Source organism: Mchenga conophoros, linkage group LG7 (assembly GCF_057382185.1).
Source record: "Mchenga conophoros isolate Kocher_MC1m ecotype Shallow Benthic linkage group LG7, M_conophoros_male_GT1.1, whole genome shotgun sequence".
In the NCBI taxonomy this organism is placed as follows: Eukaryota; Metazoa; Chordata; class Actinopteri; order Cichliformes; family Cichlidae; genus Mchenga; species Mchenga conophoros.
In genome coordinates, this window is record NC_140532.1 from 40,943,364 (window position 1) to 40,961,293 (window position 17,930).

At 40.6% G+C, this 17,930-nt stretch overlaps 1 protein-coding gene across 3 annotated transcripts in view; it reads left to right on the forward strand.

Moving 5' to 3' along the window:
* The first annotated feature begins 1,080 nt into the window (after positions 1–1,080).
* The window catches only part of sh2d3ca (SH2 domain containing 3Ca), a 53,626-nt gene continuing 36,776 nt past the window's right edge, over positions 1,081–17,930 (forward strand). For 2 of the 3 annotated variants that reach the window (XM_085279266.1, XM_085279267.1), the window contains exons 1-4: positions 1,081–1,244; positions 3,012–3,278; positions 3,395–3,845; positions 6,724–6,763. In XM_085279266.1, the coding sequence (XP_085135392.1) occupies positions 1,226–1,244; positions 3,012–3,278; positions 3,395–3,845; positions 6,724–6,763 (777 nt within the window). In that variant the 5' untranslated portion in view covers positions 1,081–1,225. Of the gene's footprint in view, positions 1,245–3,011; positions 3,279–3,394; positions 3,846–6,723; positions 6,764–14,375; positions 14,928–17,930 lie in introns of those variants that run through there. The other variant, XM_085279268.1, reaches the window with a different exon arrangement.

The window sequence follows — 17,930 nt, forward strand, 5'->3', positions numbered from 1 at the left end:
AAAAGCTTGTCTCTCATTCTAAATTCCATTTAGAGTAGCACACTTCACGCTATAGTCTCCATGATTCATTTATGTTAATAAAGAAGCATCTTTATTGAAATTTGACACAATAAATCACATTACTAATAAAGATGTTATCTTATTTTTTATAAGTTCGTACACATAAAGAAATATAAATAATACGTGAAATCAAATTGTAAATTTCACATTTTAGGGATTTGTTTTCTTTATTATTTGATTAAATAATAATAATAAAACATATAAACTACTATATAGAAAAACAGAAAAAAATTAGCTTTAAAAAAATAAAGGGACTGTATTTATTTTTTTGAACATTTATCACTTCCAGTAAAAGCACGTCCGTGTTAGGTAATTAAAACAAGGCCTGGTCGTGGTTAAGTAAAACCAACATCTATTCCTAGCATGAGACAGATATGGTACAAACCATACAACCATACACCTGCGCTGACCCTGCCCTACTTTTTGAGTCGACTTTGTGGCTCCAGCAATGCCACCTGACTTCCAACTCTGCTCTTGTCATAACTGCTAGGGCTCACACGACGACACGAGACAAAGCGTTTAATACAAATCTTAATTTTATTCTTTCCTTAAAAGTCAAACCTTTAAAAGATCTTCCTCATGCAGAAGTGTCACCATAAGAGATTTGAAATGACTCATCAAACGTTTACAGCTGCAGCAGGAAGATCAAAGGACTCTTATTCTGATAATCAGAGATATTGAAAAGTGATAGCGATTATTACCTCTGAACGAGTTTACAACCAGCTTTTTATTTGAATGAGGCAAAATGCCATCTGCGTTGAACACTTTGCACCCCTCCTAGTTTCCACTGGCACGCTTTCTAATCTGTCAACACCTTTTCATTCCGGCCAAAAGCCACCCTCGCACGTTTCGCATATTCATCTCTTTATCTTACCCCGTTAAGGCTTGCCATCTCATCTTGGCTTTTCATTTCCTTTAACCACCGGTGCTCTCAGCCTTACACAGGAAGTGTCAGGTCTGCCCTGCCCTGTCACTCTTCTCAGTCTCTGGCTGCTTGTCACATAAACAAAGTGTTTGCAGTATCACCCGCAGAGAGGAACTGCGGTTCATATCGAGGTTCTTCTCTTCGACAAGAAGTTATCCTCCCTGCCTGGTTCTCCTCAGCTTTTTACAGAAACCTTTCTCAGATGATCCATTTGTGAGCAGATTGAAACTGAGCTACAACATGAGCCTACGGAAACTAAGTGAGTAGCATGTGTGTTTGTTTGAATCTATTTGGAGGGCGGTTAAACTGTATAGTAAGCAGTTCAGTTCAGATCTGAAGATCAAACATTGTTCTGGTGATAATGTGACAATAGTGACATGTAAAAAAAATCAGCACCACAACAAATAAAGTCTACTTCAAATATTTTTTGTCTGCTTTTGTTAAAGCAGTCAGGTAAGATAAATACCTTATTTACTTTATTTTAATACTGTATGCATACATGTTCTTATATTAAAATGTCATTTTAAACGCAGTCCTTTTATATCTCTGCTTCTCGGAAAGATTAAAAAAAAAAGCGTGTGGACATTTCTGCACAAAGGCAAATTTGTGGCAGCAAAATGCAAAGAAGAGGGTAAAAGTCCCCTCAGTGCCTCTTGAAATTGGCACATATTCAGCCAAGCAGAAACAAAAGCACAGCTATATAAATAGCATTCAGTTCAAAGCTGCAGATAAATGCAAAGAAAGCAGAACAAGCGGGAAAAGAATACAATATATTTTTATCAACTTACAATATTGCTGTGACTAGATATGTCACTAGAATTGTACCTTTGGGTAGTAATTTGTATGTTTTGACAAGATTTACAAAGGCTACTCTTCTTTTCTTCTTTTCCATTTTAAGAAGCTTCAGCAATTTGAGGGTCAGATTTTTTATAGCGGTGTTGTCTAATTAAACTACTTAACACTACAAAAACAACTTACTTAAATGAGCGAAAAGAATAAATATGAATCAAAGGTTTTAGATGCACTGCAATCTAAATCTGCTTACTGTCTTTCTTCCTATTCTTGTGGGTGCTACTGTGAAAGGTCACCCCAGCATACTTGTTTCACTCTGTCCCTAGCATCTTCTTCTGTCACACCAACCCTCTGCACGTCCTCCTTCACTGCATCCATAAACCTGCTCCGTGGTCTTCCTCTTTTCGTCCTACCTGGCAACTCCATATCCCACATCCTTTGTCCAATACATTCGCAATCCCTCCTCAGCACATGTCCAACCTCGCTTCTCTAACTTTATCTCCAAACTGCCCAACCTGAGCTGTCCCTCTGATTTTACTCTTTTATAATCCTGTCCCACCTGGCCACTCCAAGTATCCACTTCCAGCTGCGCCTGTATTTGTTTGATTAGTACCGTCGTCTCCAAACAATACATGATAGCAGATCTCACTACCATCTTGTAAACCTTTCTTTTCCCTCTTGATGTCACTCTTCTCTCACAAATCTCCTCTGAGACTTGTTTCCACCCACTCCACCCAGCCTGCGCTCTCTTCTTTTGACCTCTCTTGTGCACTGTCATTTGCTTTGGATGGTTGCCACCTCCTTGCAGCTTCACTTTTCCACCTGCCTGACTTTCATTTCTCTTCTCTTCAGCGCATACCTCCCCCTGTCCAGGGTCTCTTCCACCTCCTCCCAACTGTCACCACAGATCACAGTACCACAAACATCGTAGTCCACGGAGATTCCTGCTTGACATCACCACTGCCAGTCTCATTACTGTCCTATAATTCTGAAATTCTCACACCCGCCTTGTCCTCAGTAATGATCTTTATATCTCTTTTGCAACTATAAAGAGCTTTCATTGTTTTAAACAGTTGCATCTCACCATAAATGCCTGTTAACATAGACTGAGGTACAAGCATTTTTCCACGGTGTATTTAAAGTAAGAGCAGAAAAAAAGGAGACTAGATGAAAAAAGAAGCGACCAAGATCACAACCTGAACACTCGCTCTTCTTTAATTGTCTTTCTCTCAAGGTTTCAAATGGTTTGGCAGCCTAACCAACCTCAGTTTTCGCCGCTCCACTGAGAAATCACCTTCCAAGTCCTCTAAATCAAAGTCTGGAGCAGGAGCAGATGACACTGATGGTTGCACAGTCCTAACTCCGGTTGCTGAGGCGACTGTGGATGACCTGGGGGCCATGCGTCCCCGCACTGCCAGCTATGTCCGCTCCAGTGAGAGCTATACACACGTGGGCACGCTACCACGTCTTCTGACGAGGAAGAAGGACAAGAGCGCCAAAGGTAAATGCAGCAGAAGTTACCATCATCTCTCCAGGCTGGCTGAACTTTTGGGCTTATATGGGGAAATATTTAACATGCTAAATAACATGCTTTCTCTCTCACACTCATGTACCCAGGATGCCCGAGCAGCAGTAAGAAGGCTAAAGACAAGATCAACAGAAGTCAAAGCCAGCGTCCTGCAGGGGACCAGAGCTCACTGAGACTCAAAGATGCCAAAGAGGCTGAGGATGTAATTAACACTGATACTCGGCCCCATGCACTGCTTGAACCTGATAGTGAAAGTAAAAAACCCGAAACCTCAAACGTCGCCTCTGGGCCTACATCTTCAAGTGTAGATCTGCCGCCATCTGATGGCTGCGGCGCAGAACTTCAGCCAAAGATTTGCGACAAGCAAGGCGTCACCGAGGCAGGTGCAGACTCGAACCCCGAGAAAGAGAACTCGTCACCTCCCCTTAGCAAAGAGAATGATGAGGCGCATGCAGGTCATGGTTTAGAGCCAAAAGAGGAGTCCAGAGAGGCGACAGACGTTGCAGAAACAAAAAACCAGGAGTCTGACAGCATCTACAGGTGATCTTTTTTTTATATCTTTCATTTTTAAAACCACAGTGTTTGTAGCTATTTGTTCACCTGCTACATGTACTAGGTCTACCCAATTTATTCTGTGTTTTATAAACTAATCATACCACAGCCTCGCGTATGGTCATGTTCCAGCACAGAAAAACTGAACAAATGATGGAGGAAGGGAGCCTTAATTAAGGCCGAGCACCTCTAGTCTGGTTGTGTTCTTTGAGTAAGCCAGAGGGCGCAGATCTGCGGGTTAAACTGCAAATTCGCTTTGTGCAGACTTTGCTGTAGACAGGACTTATCCGAAGCGATGCACGTGAAGTGGGAATATAACAGGATTCATTAAATTCTGTGGGTAACATCGATTCTTTTTTATCGATTGAATTCTGCTGGGAAACTCCTAGTTTTATGATTTTTTTTCTCGCATTGATTTGTTCTTACGCACAAGAACCCAAGTGAAATAAGATTTTTGTGGGCTTATTGCATGCGTTTCATAATTTATCAACAAAGCCAAAAGTTGAAGAAGAGTTTGGGGAAATGTACTAAGACTTCAACCGATCTCATGTTCTCGTAACTTTCCCATGGCATGTCAGTGCGTGTCTCGTGTTAGAGTGGGATTTGCACTGCGTGTGTATGTGAGCGCGTGCTTGTTGGCTGTGGTTATGCTGGCACGCGGGGGCTCGTGTGTGTGTGTGAGCGTGCACTATCAACCCATTAGTTCTAGCCGAGGGACCGTGGGAAATGCAGCTCTATATAGTGTACTCCAACTTCAGTATAGGCACATCAAAGAGTTCTCCCTCCTGTGTCAGTTCAACCCTAAATTACAGGTCTTTCCATCGCTCAGCCTGACCGTCCATTTCCCTTCCACGGCCTGTCCACAGTGCAGCTCTTTACTCGTATTTCCCAGCTTTACTGGAAAACCTTTTTCAGTTGATTCTCAGTGTTGGTAGTGTGTGGTACTTTGGGATTCTGCTAAGAATGAAATGTTGTCATCTTGTTTCTGGGCAGCTGGCAGATACAGGTCCTCTGTGTCATTGTCTCTCAAGCAACAAAACATGGACATTCAGCATCTACTCATGTTGTCACTCATGCTGTTATGGCTGCATCTAAAACAAGTACAGGATAACCTCATTTCCAAATAAGTCGAGACTGTTTAAATTGCAAATGAAATGATAATGCAGTGCCTTAAAATCGGATCATGTTTAGCATGTTTCAGAACTGACGAGACAAATTTCTGCAGCTTTAAAAAGAGAACTGTTTCCTATTCTCACTTGATAAAAGGTTTCAGCTGCTCAGCAGTTTGGGGCCACATTTGCTGCACTTTGTTTGGTATACATGCCAAACATCTTCACTGGGTGATGGGTGACTTTAGCACATGGATTACTTTATTGCTTAGCCATGCTGTTTGAATAGATGCGGAATATGCCTTGACACTGTGTAGCTGAAATAAGCAAGACAGTCTCTGAAAAGATGACAGCATGTGTTATATCATCAACAGTGCAATTCATCAAATCACAGCTGTGCAAGTTAGCCATGTCAAATATGCTAATACATCCTCGTAACAGCACAGATGCTGGCTTTCCAATGTCATTTTCTTTAGTTGTGGACTGTTGGTCAGACAGTTGGATTGTGTTGCATGACAGCAGATGTTTTTCCTTAACTTTCTGAGATTTTATGAACTACGCAATGAAATCATCAGCAAGACATTTTTTTCAGCGTGTCTAGTGTTTATCAAGTGAGAAGTCAGTTTAATAGAGTACATAACCCACTGTCCTCATCCTTGAGTAAGTTGAGGGCAACTTGAGGTAGCAGCAGGAGAACTGTGAGACTGAGTTTTAATGAAGTATATTATCCAGTAGATGAGGTACAATGTTGCAGGCAGATTATCTCTAATGAATTCAAAAATTCCAGGAAAGCTTTCTTTTTAGTCTTCTATGCACTTTATTATCAGTTTCAGGGCACTGAGTGGGACCTTAAGTTGCATCCTCCTTTATAAACTTTTCAGGCTTTTCCACTAGACGTGACATGAAAAACATGCACATACACAGCTGTGAGATTTTTTTGAAAGTGTTGGAAAAGAGCATATACATATTTAAAACAGACTACTGCTTCTGAATTTTATGTAAATCCGGGGTAATATTTGTTCTCGCTAGTGTTATCAGATGCATAGTTATGCATTAAAATATTCTATACTTATACAATATTAAAAAAGAAAATCAGGGTTAAAAGCATAGAAGCAACTGTGGCTGTGGCACTGTGGCGCTCCTCTACTGTGGGACCTATTAACATTCCCAAGCCTACTACCATGATAGGGGCCTTTGATCTGACCTCTCTGTAGTCATGTATAACACAGCTTTGCTCTGGGCCCTGTGAGACCCTTCATGCAAGTGGGAGCTGTGCTGAGTGATCTTAAAACTTGTCTGGGAGTGTAATTGCCCCTTTTGCTTGCCACTGCACCGTATCTGCACACTAGTGCCCACACTGAGGCTCCCAGGACTGCAGCACAGTGAGTTTTGACACATGATAGGGATCCATCATGAGTGTTAAAGCGTGAGTTATGGTGCCTCTGAGATTTAAGAGGCCAGCTCCATATTTAGCAACCTTAGATGCTCAGTGGGATTTGTTATCTCTCTATTTTCCTTGAAGCTGCGCTGCAATAGTGTTTTACTCACTGGAGAGCGTGCTGCTGTTGTGGGAATACAGGCAGACCTTTTGTGTGTTAACATGTGCTGCACCTGTTAGAAGAGCAGATCAAACACAAAGCCACGATTGTGTGTATCAAAGGTTTATAGGCTTCCCCCCCTGTTATTACAATCCTGAGCATTTTATGTCTTTAATCTTTCTTTTCTCCTCTTGTCCTTCTTCATTATTCTCTTTTCAGCCACATGAAGCCAGCAGAGGACCGATCAGAATATGTTCAGGTGGGTCTGCATCTGTTTTTTTAATCTTCTTTTATGATTATGCCGTTTATTCTTCTGCTCTGTGTCTGGGCGTATTTTAAAATTGCCCTAAGGAAGCATTTCAAAAATCTCTACCTTTGACACACGGACAAAAAGCCCCAATAATTTTTCACTCTTTACCTTTCCATTATCATTATATTTTTTTTTAATATACTCTTCTGTCACAAACACACATTTAAAACCTTACACTTGAGCAGATATTAGTTGCAGTTTTCACCATGAATGTGCAGTTGAATTTCCTCCTGAACTGCATGATTATTAAGATGATTAAATTTGATATTTTTTTCATGTGAGTGCTCAGATGTAATTGTGGCAGATTATTAGCCCCTCAGTTTTCAACAGCTATGCTCATTTGAGCAGGCTTACTCTGCATTTAGCCTAATTCAGCCTGCCATTTAGCTAATTGAATTTGGAGTGAGGAAGTCTGCGCCTTAGAGCCGGCACTGTGTGCTGCAGCCAGTAGGTGGGGCCATCCACTTTGGGTGTGAGCTCCTCAAAGAGCAGAGATCGTGAGAAGCTTTTTCCACGACCTTGGAGAACATGGTACAGATTCATGCATTTTCTTTTTAAAACATAGCATGAGATCAGCTGAGATCAAAGTGGAAGTGAGAATAAGAAGGTAGGGTTGAAAAGGGAGGTAGAAGGAAGAAAAATAGAAAGAGAGAGTAAAATAAGCTGCTGGGCTCTTGGGATCTGTTTTTTTATTGATTGTACATCAGAGCCAGGCAGTAAAAGTATTCTCCTATGACCTTGACCCGTGTTCCTTCTGTAAAACAAATATGTTCAGATTTCACAGGCCTGACAAATTACCTACAGTTAGAAATGACCTTTTTTTGTAAAATGTTGAAAACCAAACATTTGTGTGTGTGTGTGTGTGTATATGTATATGTGTGTATATATATATATATATATATATATATATATATATATATATATATATATATATGTGTGTGTGTGTGTGTGTGTGTGTGTGTGTGTGTGTGTGTGTGTAAATTATGTGCATATGTCAGTATCTTAAACTTAACTAAAACAAACTTAGATCATTAAAAAAAACATTAAGCTTAGCAGTACAACTATTGTAAAAATGTGATCACTTCATTTGTAATTCAGTTTAAATTGTATTTATAGAATTCCAAATCACAACAAAAGTCACCTCAAGGCACCTTACATTTTAAGGTAGATCCTACAATAATACATTCAGAGAAAATCCCAACAATCAGAATCAGAAAGACTTCATTTATCCCCAAGGGGCAACTAACATACAACAGAAGAGCATAGCGTTGAAGATAAGAACAATAAGAACAGGATCGTATGACCCACTATTAGAAATCACTTTTGTGACATTGGGAAGGAAAAACTCCCTTTTAACGGGAAGCAGAACCAGGCTCAAAACCCAAACAAAGCATTGTTCTATTTATGGCTACTGGCCTGTCTTTTAGTTGTTGTGACAAAACTATTTTAGTTACTGAGTTTTTCAACTCACAAAACATTTCTTCAACCTTATACTTTGTTATACTTTTAATTCTGCATTCTTTCATTGTGATTCTTCATGTTATTGTCCAGTACCGTGCCGAAAAATGACCATGAATGTTATGTATTGATGGTGACAGACACTTTAAACAAGTATCCACTGACAGCTTTAACAGACCCACAATGGTCTGCTAAAAGCAAAATCCAAACTACATCCAATCAACTCAAAATTGAAAAGAAAATATTTTCACAGGCGGGCACAAATATAATTTCATGGTCACTGGCTTTCTGAAATAGAGCCTCCATTCTTTTTCTAGAAGGTTAGATTAGATGAAGCCCTCACATTTTTATAAATTATATGTTAGAGCTCCAGTTTAATTTCAGGCCACATGTCCTGCATCCACTATGAAACACTGTGCATTACAGCTAGAGAAGTGTGCCTTGAAATAAGCCATGGCTTCACTGCATAAACTCTACAATTACCGCCTAGAAAATGTTGCTGTTTATGATGTGGTCATATAAAACACAGGGTGCCTCATGAGTGTGTTATTCACACCAAGTTTGTAAAAAGTCTGATATATGATCAACTCGTGCCAGTTTTCCCAATTTAAAACCCTTGCAATCCTTTATAACCCAAGTTTGTTTCTTTCTCCCCACCACCATCACCCACTGTCCCACCCAGTCCTTGAAAGCTGCCAGCAATCCCTCCATCTCCTTCCATTTCTCTGAAACATTTATGACAGCTGATGTTTAAATCAGGAGTTGGCCTCACTGTTCCGTGTTATAATGTGAGAGACGGAGCCAATGACTATCTCTGAGGGGGGTGTGGGAGGTGTTTTCACATGTGCCCGCTCACACACGTTTACATTCATTTGCACACAGACACATGCAAACACAGGATCGCACATAAAGTGAAAATGAGACAAATTGTAGCAGAGAAAGGCATACAAACCAATCTGATGTGAGAAAGAAAATAAGCAATCAGTGAGAAAACCCCAAAAGCATTCAAGACAAGCACTTCATCTTTTCAGTTTTATCATAAAATATCCATAATACCCAATATCATCTATTTTTCATGGCGACACATGGTTGGTCAAGCAGTACATAGACTGATTTTGGTTTTGGACTTTTAATGAGAGATGTAATAAGTGTCTTCAAATGGTTTATAGTTGGTCAGTAAATAGACCAGACAACACTGTTTTATTAAGAAAAAATCAAAAACGTTTAGCTTCAGTGTGAGTTTGTTTTTGTGCCCATTAAGTGAACGTGTGGTTACTGTCTTTATGATTGTGTGTTTATTTTTGCCTGTGACCCAGCCTGTGCTTTGTCTCCTCTCCTGTTTTGTGGTTTAGTTGTACTTTGACAAAAGAGGCGGAGGTGAGCTGGTTCATATGAGATTTATTAACATATGTTTGCAACAGGACTCTTAAAATGAATCTGTGTGTGCACGTGCGAAGGGGCTCAGCTGTGTGTATGCGCCTTACTACATGTTTGATTATGCGAATGGTTTAAATTTCTAAAGTCTGTGTGAGTCTTTGTGCTGTCTGATTAAATTAAGGCAGTGCCCTGTGGGGGCATGGACGAGTGTGCCCGTGTGTGTGTATGTGTGACTATTACAGTAGATTGAATTAATGTGGCGCCTCTGCAAATGGGAGTGGGTGAAAACCATCAGGGCTGGTAACACACCCCTGAAAAGTGTTCGTTTACTATCCCTTTTTTATAACAGACAGAATACACTCGTGCAGAAAGCTTCACTTTCTGTAATGAAAAAGCAACTCTGAGTCTTTTGTGATTGCAAGAGTTCAGATATGCATTATGTAAGCCAGCCTGTTTAAAGTGGAACTATTGTGCTTTTCAATATTTGTCATGTATATACACGGTTACAATGGTAAAGGCTGACCTAAAAATTTTTTTGCTATTTATATTATTTCAAGAATACAAAACATGAGCTGTGAAGGAGCATAATAGACTCATTTTAAGAGTCCTCCAATGCTAAATTCTTATTATTTTTTTTTTATCAAAACTGGAAAACCATTATCTAATCCACTGATTTAGCCTCTCAATCAACGGCCATTTTTTAAAAATTTCTTATGAGGTCAAAGAAGCTTTTTATGGCTGCTCTCTTGCCATAGCCAGTGGTTTCAAGATTGCATTTCAGGACATGGATTGTTTAATTACACATAACCCAAACCTGCAAAAGATTGTAGTCCAAGTTCTATGACCAAGCAGACTACAAATTGAAATCTCAAAGCTTCTACCACCATTGTCCCTTTCCAGCAGATTTTGGATTTTCATATCTGTATAGAAATAAATGCATTAGAAACTAAAATAGAATTTAGTATATTCTTGTAAATGTCCTTACAGTTACAAACAGAAGCAAGATTGATATATGGGTAGGCATATATTATAACCCAAGATTGGTCTATCATATTGCTATCAGAGTATAGTTGTATATTTCAGTATGTTGTGATATGAACAGTTATTATGGCTTCTAGAAAGGCAATGTAGAGGTAGTCATGATATAATTTGGGAAATACATTTCATTAAAGTAAATAAACAATTCAATATTTAATTTTTATTTTTAATAAAACTGTAACATTTCTGAATATTAAATGCTACGCTAACATCCTCACATCGATGATGTTGATAGATAATATACATATAGTGTCTTTGTTTAGCATGCTAACATTTGCTAATTAGCACTAAACAGTGCACAGGGGACATTTATGGAAAGTGTTTTTGCTGCCATTTGGATATAAACCAAAGTAGTGAAGTAGTACAGTTATGAACAAAAGCTTTTAGGCAATCCTCTTTTTTTTTAATGTTTTGGAGGGAAAATTTGCACATGCAGCAATTTATTGAGACACATGCAAACATGCATGGAAATACAGCAGATAAAGTGAAAAACAGAGTTTGTACAATTCTAACAAGCTTGAAAGTCAGTATTTGGTATGACCACCTTTATTCTTCAACAGCACCTGAACTTTCTTAGTCAAGCGTTGTTATAATTTCTTTAAGTAGTCGTCAGGAATAGTTATCCAGTCTCCTTTAAGGACATTCAGTTTGCTTCTTTGGATTTTTGCTGCCTCTGTTGTCTGTGAAGATGATCCCTCACTGCTTCAAAAATTGTTGAAGTCTAGAGTCTGGGGAGGCCAGACCACGACAGTAATTATATTTCCATCTGGTTATACTTTTACTACACTGGTGTAAACAACTTCATTTTTTACTACCTCAGAAACTGCAGCCTCTGAGAGAAAAAAAATTACTACATGACCAGTGCATTCTCAAGTATTCCCACAACTTTATCCACTCTTTTTTTAAGGTCACCATGAAGCAGAGATACTTGTCTTGATGGTATTACACAGTGTTTAATTTTTGACTAAGATGTGTCTAGTTGCTACAGCAACCAATTTGTGTAAAGTGTAGTCATTTTAATGTGATTAAAGCGAGTGGAGTTTTAATTGCACTGTTTAACACTTAAATGAATATTTTTCAAGGCCTTTGTGTGGATGGAGGCACAGCATTCCCAACAGACCTCTTTCTCTCTTTGTATCATTATTGCAGGCTTTGAAACGCATATCTGTGGTTTGATACGGATTAACCAGATCTGTCCCTCAGTAGATCTTTTCATTTCACACACGTTTTCATAAAAATATTTTCCTCTATTCCCTCACAAGCAAACACACTCACGTGCTTGTATCGCTATCTTTGTGAGGACATTCAATGAAAGTGAGGCCAAAAATGTCCTTACTTAAACAAAATCACACCAGTCCTCATAAGCATAGTTGAGCAAGTACATACACATGCACACACTTCATATCTTTGTGTGTCTCTCCACATTCACACACACTTTCATTAGTGTGATGCTTGCAGGCACATGCAGGGATTCTCCATTGTGTTCCCTATCAGCCTGCGGGATGGGGCTCACTAATTAATATTTAACTGAAGACCGCCTCCAACCAAGAGAGGAGATGCAGAGATAGAGGACTGAAAGGAGGGGAAAGTGGAAGGATCATGGTGTGGAGGAGAGGGGAAGGACAGGAGAGAGAATAGGCCGGGAAGGATCAGAAGGAAGAAAAGCCTGGAAGTCTGAGGTTAGGCTATTGATCACAAGGATAAGAAGGCAGGAGAGATGAGGGGAGGAGTACGGTGACAAGAGCAGTTGGAGAAATGCTGGATTTGACAGAGCCTAGAGAGAAGGAGATGACTGATGCAGAAGCACTGAAAAGAGAAAGGTTCAATGAATGGATGACAGTGAGAGCAACAGAGAAGAAACTGACAAGAATTTGAAGAAAATGTAGGAATGAGACAGACGTTTTCTGACAGAAACACTTCTTGTCAATGCAGAGATATAAAGAAAGATAGATGGATTTAAGGGGAAGCAGTAGCAGGAACAAAGTAAGGATGAAGCAAGGAAGAAAAAAAATGCCGCAGCTCCACACTGCAGCAGATGATATTTGTTTGACAAAAATTAATTCATCCAAGGATGAAGTTTGAGTTTTACAGAATTTGCTTTAAAACAATAACAGGCTGTGCTTCCTTTACCAGCTGTGTGAACCAAATACTTATTGAAAGGTAGCCAAACAGGCTACAATTATAGCAGCAAGCAGACTACCAAAGATACATATTTAAATATAAATATCAGTTTGTGGAGTGGCTTCAGGCTAGTCTAAGACACCCTAATTCTGACACATTTAATGATAAACTCTCTCCATGCATCAAATTGTAGATTTTTTTTTCTCCCACATGTGTGGCAGATGTAACAGGATGTATGTTATGATTGTTTTGCCATGGTATTACAGAGGATTGAGAATAGAAAGGCACAAGGCCCCCCTCTTATGAGATTATTTGTGTCCCCGCTGTGTAATCTGTCTAATCCAGCACTGTATGGTTTGAGATTACGTTAAGAGGAGACGTTGCAGTTAATGAATCCGTCCTGTGTCTTGTAGCTCCTTATCGTTCAGGCTCTTTGTCTCTGGCTGTGACCTACTAACATGCATTCAGGAGGCAGATTAGAAAGGTGATTACTGGTATCATCCGATTCTGTGTGTATGTTTGTGTTAGTGGGGCGAAAGATGACCTCAGATGACAAAGTGAAAAGAAGGAGCATGTCGCTCTCCTTCTCAGCCGCTTTCTCTCTCCTGTATCCGCCTCTCGCTTTCCTGCATTGGTGCGGACCTGACTAAATGCAGTGTCAGAATTTTGGATGCTGTCAAGGCTCTGGCAGTGTTTCCATGGCGAGGCGTCCTCAATGATGTCACTCACTCGGGCCTCTGGAGACAGAGCCCCACCCCTCCTGACATCTCCCTGCCGGTATGTGCGCGTGTGTTTATGTGTGTCTCCATGTGAAATGGGCCGGTGAAAATCACACCATGTTATCCTTGAAACACCTGCCTGTGTGTTTCAGCCCGTAATGAGCTGTCTAGCTGCAGTCTGCATGGGTTGGAGAAACACATCATTATATCCTGCAACACACACACACACACACACACACACACACACACACACACACACACACACACACACGCACGGGAAGATTTCTGCCAACGTTATTTCACCACGGGAAGCCAATGCGTTTTGGAGGCTGCTATAGTAACATATAGTGGCATGTGAAAATGTAGGTGGAATAAAAGGTGTGAGTGTGCATTCAAGCATTTGTGGAGGGGGTGCGGTCTTGTCGGGTGTCTTTCATGGCAAAAGAAAGGTTAGATTCCTTTGGGAGGCTGCACACGTACTCTTCTCACCCTCCTTGCACCCTCATCTTCTTCATTCATCATCTCATCTCTTAATTATCTTTTCTTTTTCTCCTCCCCATCTTTTCCTTACTTTCTCTCTGTTTCACTCCCTCCGTCATCTCCTCCACCCCCCACCACTCTCCCACCCCCCCTGTCAGCATTGTCTCAGCCCTGGAGCGGGGGTCATCAGGAGGGTGGGTGGGGTTTCTGCCTTCAATACGACAGCACTCCTCTCTGCTTGTGCCTCCTAGCGTTCAACCCCCTCCCCTCTTCTCTCCCTCCCTCCTTCCATCCAACCCTCCCACCCTCTCTCCCACTGGTCCACCCTCCCCCCACCCACACTCCTTTCATCAGCAAGCAATGAGGTAATCCCTAGCAGCCGCGTGAAGTGCAGCAAGTGCAGTGAGAGGGAGAGAAGCGAGAGCAGAAGCGAGAGAAGCCGGTGCAAGGCAGAAGCAGCGAAGATGTCAGGAGCTGTAATATCACTGGCTGTTATCAGTACCAGCTGTTAGCAGCTCGCTCGTAGGTAATAGCTGATGTTGTCACAGGCAGCTGCATGCAAGCTGCAGCTTTGGTGTTAGCGGTTTTAGCTTGTAGCCTGTTTTTCTTTCTTTTCTGTTTTTTTTGTAGTGGTGGCACTATGTTGAGTGGCTGTTAGCCAGACAGAGAGGCAGGCAGGGGTGGGACAGGCTTAACCCAAGGGCTGGTGTTTAGATTGGACACCCCGGGTGGGGAAGAGAGCGTGAGACAGAAAAGGGAGAGGTGAAGTAGTAGAAAAAGAAGAAGAAGAAGAAAAAAGAGTGAGGTTTGAGAGAAGGTAGCAGAGGTGTGTGCCCACCATGACGGAGAGGTGTAGTCTGTGGAGTGCCCTCTCGGCTGCAGCATGCTGCTTCTATCGGGGATCCTTCATGCAGGTGCAGGTGAGTGAGCATTTGTGTGTGTGTTGTGCTTTTACTGTTTAATACTCTGCATATGTGCAGTATACGGTCCAAGTTTCCTTGTATTTGGTGCATTTGTGTATGCATGTGTGTATGCATGTGTGTGTGTTTGTGAAGGTTCACGCTTCTGTATATTTGTGGGAGGTGTGCTGACTGCTGGCTCCTCTTCTGTCCCGGCAGCTGGTAATGTCAGCCTGCCTGGTAGTTGGCAGTCTGATGATATCATAGACTTTGTACAGTACTTGGGTGTCAGATAGACTGTGTGAAAACAATGTGCGGAGTGAGTTAGAGGGAGCTGGTGAGGGAGGACAAGGGTTTGTGTGCGTGGCTTTGAGAAAGAAACCATGGGAATATGCGTTTGCACTTTGCATGGTTGTGTATGGGAGGCAGAGAGGGAAAGTGTGTGCGGTACAGTATTCTACGGTATCAGTTGTACTTTGGTCTAATTTAGTCTTGCTGCTGGAAACCCAATATCTGCCCTTATTCCTGGACAAAATGACACCAGCGGTATATTTGTGTTTGTGTCTGTAATTCCATTAGTGATGCTTGATATTGAATGATCATTGGCGAAAAGCTTGTTTCAAAATTTCAACTTTTTAAAGGAAAACAAACTAACAGCTCAGTTCGGGAGGAGTGGGTAGTGATGCTTTTTTGGGATCTACTGGGGCAAGGATGTTCAGAGTGGGAATAACAAGGCTTTCACATGACAGGAGTAATAGAAGAAGAAAATAACAGCAATGGATGAGATAATAAGAAATGACAGACTTTGGGGTACAAAAGAATGTTATTGCCTGAAGTTGTAATACTGAGCTGGACTGAAGTGGCTCTTCTCTTCTCTTCTCTTCTCCCTGCTACATGTGTTTGCAGCCAACTGTGCTGATATAATTATGCCTTTACAATGAACAGGAAGGATGCAGAGTTGTTTACAACTCGCTGTGTTTAAGCAGGCTAATCCCCATGTTAAGCGTTGACTTGTCCCACCTTGTCTCTGGCAGCAGGACATTTTGTCAGTGTCACATCTAGCTGAGAGAGTCTTCATCCTGGATTACTTTGGTTGTCTTTTTGCATTTAATACATATGTCCGTCTTAGAGAAAGACACACGCAGAGATTGTTGGCTCTTTTCCTTCTAGTTTTTTCTTTGAGGCATCTGCTTTTGTTTAGAGTGAAGTGATTCAGAGCTCAGAGTAATGAAGTTATTTTAATTAAATCTGTCATGAGGTTCCTGTGTAGTGGTGGTTTTGGTGGGGCTAAGTGTGTGCGAGTGGGGGGTAAATTAATTAGCAGTCGTTGAACAGTTAGCGTTAAGTGGGCGCTTTCTAATGTAAGAAAAAAAAAAGAAACATTCACAGCAACTCAACTTTGTTTACAAGCAATGTGATTTTTGTCTATAGACTGATATTGATTCCCCGATCCATTCCAATTAAACATAGACTGTCAAGCACAATACTGCGTGTCACGTAACCCAAACTGTGTGCGACAGAGAGCTCAAGGCTTCAATCATTACCTGTGCACTTCAACACCACACTGCTTCTTTTTCTTTCCCTCCAGGGGTTCATTTGTTAGATTATTTGCACTTGTTACACCTTTTGTGTTAGATACTTGCAACTGGTGATCTTCCATTATGAAATAAATAAATAAATAAATAAAAACCAAAGTGATTGTTTCACTGGTGTGTGAAGCCATTAGAGGACCCACTAATGCTGTGATATCTCTTCTCTTGGTGCTTTATGTCCCTAAAAGCTGAAGCGCTCTGCTTGATGAATATAACATTCACTGCTGTTATGTCATTTACGGTACTTTGAGTGAGAATTAACTGGTGGTTTGAATATGTAATTTTACCAGGTAATTACAGTGTAACAAGCAATACTAAAACACTTATTCTGTACTTTTTATTTACTTCTCAGCAAAATGATTTGTTATAGAATCCATGTCAAGAAAAGACACAGATATATTTTTATGTAAAATTCATGGTTAAAATCTAGCAACAGTTGTGCTTTTTTTCCATAATGACAAATAAGTATGTTATTCAGTATTTTCAACATGCTTGTAAAGTAATTATTTATGGTGTATATTTGCGCTACCGGTAATAAATACAGACTGGTTTTGGCTTCACCAGTGCTCATTAATAGCAAGAAATAACAGAAAGAAAAAAAAAAAGGCAAAAACTGAGAGTATTGTACTTTCTTTTAAACCCAGAGACAACCCAGATATACAGTAATGAACCAAAAAGCTCATAGATGAGATGAAGAATGATGTCAGAACACATTTACACTTGTCGAAGTAAGTGTAAGTCAGCTACACAATCAGTCTTCATATCTTGTCAGTTACACTTGAGTAAAACTAGGACAGCAATCTCATTGCGACTAGGAAACATTGGTGGTTACCCGGCAAATACACTGCCAAGGACCGATTTAAAGGAGTTGCAGTAGCCAACTTGTAGGCTGGAAATTGATCGTGCAAAACCATAACCTGTTGGTGACCACTTTCAATAGTAAGGTGACCACACAGGTCGCAACCTGACGCCATGCAGGTTGTGATCAGACTCGGACTGGCAATCACCGTCAGACAGATTGGTGAAGATTTGCAAAATGCAAACTCACTGCAATCGGTGTTAGTCAGTCTGTGCCAAAGAGTGGAACTTCTTTGCAATAGAGGACTGCCTTCTAGTTATATTTCTATGTAAAAAGCATGGTTGCTGAGTGCCTGTGTTATTGTGCAGTTTAATCGCCATCCTGCAGCAAGTACGTTGCTCTTTGTTGAGGAATTTCTGAATTTCCGTTTCAAATCTATGAGGCTGGACTCTGAATATAAGTAGTTAATTTCTATTTAATGTTAATAACTGTGTTTGTAGATGGCGAGTTTAGATTTTCACAAATTTATCACACTTAATCGCTGTATTATCACAAAAAGACTGCACGCAATCGCCAGCTTGACCCCATTCATTTGCAAACTGAAGCCATCGCCTTCTTGACACAACAAAGTCA